The sequence below is a fragment of the Myotis davidii genome, unplaced genomic scaffold (genome assembly GCF_000327345.1).
Source record: "Myotis davidii unplaced genomic scaffold, ASM32734v1 scaffold1466, whole genome shotgun sequence".
NCBI lineage: Eukaryota > Metazoa > Chordata > Mammalia > Chiroptera > Vespertilionidae > Myotis > Myotis davidii.
The window spans coordinates 459974-465098 of NW_006297384.1; the positions used below are offsets into that span (position 1 = coordinate 459974).

At 59.5% G+C, this 5125-nt stretch overlaps 1 protein-coding gene across 1 annotated transcript in view; it reads left to right on the forward strand.

Annotated features, from left to right (window-relative positions):
• The window catches only part of ATP6V0D2 (ATPase, H+ transporting, lysosomal 38kDa, V0 subunit d2), a 27753-nt gene extending 22716 nt beyond the window's left edge, over positions 1-5037 (forward strand). Inside the window, exons 6-8 of the mRNA XM_006773124.2 lie at positions 2080-2256; positions 3047-3124; positions 4799-5037. Coding sequence (XP_006773187.1) covers positions 2080-2256; positions 3047-3124; positions 4799-4960 — 417 coding nt within the window. The 3' untranslated portion in view covers positions 4961-5037. The remainder of the gene's footprint in view (positions 1-2079; positions 2257-3046; positions 3125-4798) is intronic.
• Positions 5038-5125: the final 88 nt, after the last annotated feature.

Here is a 5125-nt window from a genome sequence, read left to right on the forward strand (position 1 = left end):
CCTGCCCCCTGCCGCTGTCCTCCACAGCCCCTGGCCTACCCCTGCTTCCCCCAGATGTGAGCGGGCGAGAATGGGTGGCCTGACAGCCCAGCTCTACCGGTGCAGCTGACAGTGACTTGGAAGGAGTCCCAGAGTGCAGTCACCTCTGCAACAGCGAAAGGCTGTGGCCTCAGAATGAGCGGGTGTTTGTAAGGAGGCGTGAGGGAAAGGACCGGACTCTGACTTACCTGCCCCACAGGCGCTGCCCGTGTGCCCTCCAGCCAGGGTGTCGGACTCGGACGGTCAGCCTCTTACAGTTCCCATTGCATCTTCTCACCCCCGCAGGCGGGAGGGAGCCAGGCAGAACAAGGGGAGTCACCAGCTACTGGGGACCAAGAAATCATCACCGGGAGGGGAACTAGCAGGGCTTTCTGTGAAAAGGGGTCTGTGGGCCCTCAAACACAGGGAGGATCTCAACAGGTCGAGTTCTGAGTGGAGCTCGTGCGGTGCAGGCTGCGGAGACGTGTTCCCAAGGGGAGAACACAGACATGGCTGCTCAGTAGCGCTGTCTGGGGCGTGGCCCTCTCCCGGCGCAGCCTGAGCCGCCCTGCCCCCGCGCCCCCCCCCCCACAGGAGGCGCAGTGAGGACCTGCCCATCACCCCACTCCGCCAGGCGCCATGTGGGGGTTCCTTTGCCGTGGACCACCCTCTGGCCCATCCTCCCTCACCCTGCGAGGCCTGAGAGTACAACGGGCCGACGGGCCGGTGCTGTCCAGGGCCCGAGGCAGCTGCCTTCGGCTCCAGATAAGGTGGCCCGGCCTCTGGCCAGCTGGGAGGATGGGAGGACTGGTCACCTGGCTCCTCGCCCCGGCTCCTCGCTGTGGCCTCTGGGTTTGGGAGGGGCTGTGAGCGGAGGCCGCCCCAGGATAGCTGACGGGGCAGAATCGCAGGCCCTTCTGGTGGGCCTGCCCGACACCTGCCAGGGGTCGGACGCTGGACGTTCAGAATGAACGTGGACAGGACAGGCATGGTCCCAGAGGGTCTGGTCTCGAGGGGAGAAAAACCCAGGCAGATTTTTAAATGACGAGTCATGTGCTGGGCAGGGGCTTGGGTACCAAGAAAGGTTCCCAGCACCGGCACCGGGAGCAGCCTCTCTGGGCTCCGGTGGGGGTCGGAGGAGGAGGACGGGAGGAGGAGGACATGGAGACCAACGGGAGAGAAGGACAAGGTGCGGGTGCCCTGGAGGCCCCATGGCCGTCTGCCCCGTGCTTCGCACACTCGACCCATCGCCCCACAGATGAGGAACCTGAGCCAGAGAACACGATCACCTGCTCTGAGTCAAATAATTCTTAGCTACAGAGTCAGAGTTACTGCTATTTAACTTAAAAACAACAACACCAGCCTGGCTGGCTTGGTGCAGTGGATAGAGCATCAGCCTGCAGACCAAAGGGTCCTGGGTTCGGTTCCAGTCAAGGGCATGTACCTTGGTTGCAGGCTCCTCCCCGGCCTGGGCCCTGGTTGGGGCTCGTGAAGGAGGCAGCCAATCCATGTGTTTCTCTCACATCAATGTTTCTCTCTGTCTTCCCCCCTGTCTTCCGCTTTCCCTAAAAATCAGTGGGAAAATATCCTCTGGTGAGGATTAACAACAACAAAAAAAACAAGCAAAGCAAAATAATAACCCCACCCAAACCATGGGTAGCACGGACTCTCCTCATGTGAAGAGGCCTGACCCACAGTCAGGGGGGCCTGGAGGGCACCGCGTGCACTTTCTCTTCCCAGCGCCCGCTAGGCCTTCCCCGGGCCCGTGTGCTCTGTCCCGGGGGCACCAACCCCCAGCCCAGACCTCACGCCCGCGTCCAGGAGGAGAGCTGCAGGCTGCTGGCCGGGCCACACACCAGCGCCTGGGAGCTGCATGGGGTTTGGAGCCAGGGCCTGGCTGCTCGGTGGGCAGCTGCTCAGCTCTCGTTCAGAACCCTGGACTGAGCGACACCTAGATGCAGAGCCGAACGGGAAACAAATCGGGGGAAACACTTGCCTCCCTAGGGCTCTGTCTCTAGCCTTGAGCAGAGGCCGGGTCTCACCACTTTCTTGCAAATTCAGTTTGAGGCCGACAGGCGAGCTTTCATCATCACCCTCAACTCCTTCGGCACCGAACTGAGCAAAGACGCCCGGGAGGCCCTCTACCCGACCTGTGGCCGGCTCTACCCCGAGGGCCTGCGCCTGCTGGCCCAAGCGGAGGACTTCGAACAGATGAAGAGGGTCGCGGACCACTACGGGGTACGTACATGACCCGGTGCCCCTCGCTCTCGTGGGCCCTGGACGCCGCACCCTCCCTGCAGTGCCTCCCTCCCGGAGGGCTGTGAGGTGCACAGGGATGTCTCTGTGACCACTGGGCAGCACAGTCCTCAGGGGCTGACGCAGCGATTCCCTGGGAACGGTGTCCAGGGAACGTGAGCTCACGTCAGAGCAGGTGGAAGAGCCAACCCAGACCCAGAGGCCCTTGGAAGCAGCTGGGTAAGCAGGTGAGGGGCCCCTGGCTGTGCGCCCGGGCTCTGGGGCGCAGGATGGAGAGGCCTTACCTGCTGCCTGCAGCTCAGGTCCTCCTCCTCCCAGCCGCTCCTCGCTCCTCTAACTCAGCCCTGCAGGCAGCTTCCAGAATGAAGGACCTGCCCATCTTTCCCGGGGCTTCCTGGATGCCTCCCGGGACCACGGAAGGCGGAGGCTGTGCCCAAACCTCTGCAACACCTGCTGTGCCCCAGGGGCTGTGCGCGGACTCTCCGAACCTGGGCTCCCACCCCCGCACTTGCAGTCCCACGGGGTGCATTCCCTGCGCCCCAGAGTGAGAGCTGAGAGCTGGCCTGGTGGGGCTGCACTCGCCATGGGCTGCGCTACATCCCACCTGCTGTCACTGGGGAGATTGGATATTTCCTCCGGAGGCCCGAGAGTTACAAGAGCATGGCCTCTGGGGACAGGCTTTTAAATAGATACCATTTCTGTTTGCTAGGAGCCATATACATTTATGAGAAATGAGGACTTGTTACAAAATAGTCTCTCCTCTACTTCTAAGGTTTACAAGCCCTTGTTCGAGGCTGTGGGTGACGGCACTGGGGGGAAGTCGCTGGAGGACGTGTTTTACGAGCACGAGGTAGGACCCGCGGGGCATGGATGGCTGTGCCCGCTCCTTCCCCCGCTCTGGGGTTAACGTCTTCTCATCTCACGGGGGCTGTGAGTGAGGGCTCTGCCTCACAGCCGTGGTCTCAGAGGGCGGCCCCTGTGCAAGTCCCTGTGGGACGGAGGTGCAGAGCCGGCTGGGAGGGAGGCGGCCCGAACCGGAGCGAGGGGAACGGCCCAGCCTTCTCGCCATCACAGCCTGCCTGTCGTCACGGGCCAGCGCGGTGGGCGCTGCCCTCCGGGTTTGTCCAGGGTTAGGACGCAGCTCGGGCACAGCTGTAACACGTGGGAATTATTCCTGTGGAATTCCACGGAGGGTCCGCATCACGGTTCCCTAAAAGGCAGAAAGGTCCATGGGTACTGAGCTGCTCAACAGAAGGACTTGCTTCGTTTGTTATATTTTTTACCAGCAATGTCCCCTAGGCTAACACATCTTTCTAGTGCGGTCCATTCTTCCTCCCAGCCACCGGCCCTTCCACTGCCACTGACTGGAAGCCACAGAGAGCCCTGGGATGGACGCTGAGAACCTGTGGGCTGCACAGGCCGCAGCGGGCGGACCGGCTCCTGTCGGTCCTGCTCTGAGCGCTCTCGGGGCCCAAGGGGCGTCAAAACCGCCTCCAGCTCGGCCCTCTCTCCTTCCCTCCACGGGAACAGAATTCGGAACGGTCCCATTTCCGACTGCCCCAGTTCAAATGTTTTTTTGAAAAATTTCTTTTATCTCCCTTCTACAGAGAAAAACACCAACAATCGCCCTGTAAGTCAGGTTGCTGCAGAGCGTTCTAGAAAAGCTCAACAGAGCTGAGTCTGGACGCCAGGGGCTGGGATGCTGCCCTGGAGGGAGTTAGCAGCTAAAACCTTCCCAACCTTTTAAGGCTGCGGCCAAAGAAAATGCTTTCCCTGAATGCGACAAGCCCACAAGCCAGATGCCAAGTAAATGTGGTTCCAAAATCACACACACACACACACACACACACACACACACACACACACACATTCAAAACCTCACAGAGACACACACACAAAACACACACACACACAAAGATACAGATACACAGACATACACACATATGCAAAAACAGGCACACACATGCAGACACACACAGGCATGCACACATACACATAGACACACACATGTAGACACAGACACACACACACAAAGACACAGATACACAGACACACACATATGCAAAAACAGGCACACACATGCAGACACACACAGGCATGCACACATACACATAGACACACACATGTAGACACAGACACACAGAGAAATACACATGGACACACACATAGACAGACATACACACACATACGTGCACACACACAGGTCCTAGGAGTCTGCTCAGACTGCTGCTGAGATTGGCAGATTGCCCTGTGGGCCTACAAACTTGCTCTAAACTCCTGGTGTCCACATTTACTGCTCCAGCACAGCCAGCCTGCCGCTTCCTACTGGGTAACGCCTGCGCTCCGGGAGAGATGACAGGGCATGGCCTGACGGTGCTCCCGCCCTCGCTGGGCTGACGGTGCTCTGTCTCTGTCTGGGCTGATGGTGCTCCCGCCCTTGCTGGGCTGATGGTGCTCCCACTCTCGCTGGGCTGATGGTGCTCCCGCCCTCGCTGGGCTGACGGTGCTCTGTGCCCTTGCTCAGGTGAAGATGAACGTGCTGGCGTTCACCAGGCAGTTCCACTGCGGCGTGTTTTATGCGTACACGAAGCTGAGGGAGCAAGAAATGAGGAACATTGTGTGGATCGCCGAGTGCATCTCGCAAAGGCATCGCACTAAGATCAACAGCTACATCCCGATTCTGTAACCTGCCCGGGCCACGGGGGCAGAGATCACAAATGTGAAGAGGATGCTTTTGAGCAAAATAAAAGGAATTACGTTAGATTATCGGGGCTACACCAAAGAAAGCCGTGCGGCCCCACGTGAATTGCAGACATATCTTGTTTTCACGTTTATGTCTCACTCTTCCCTG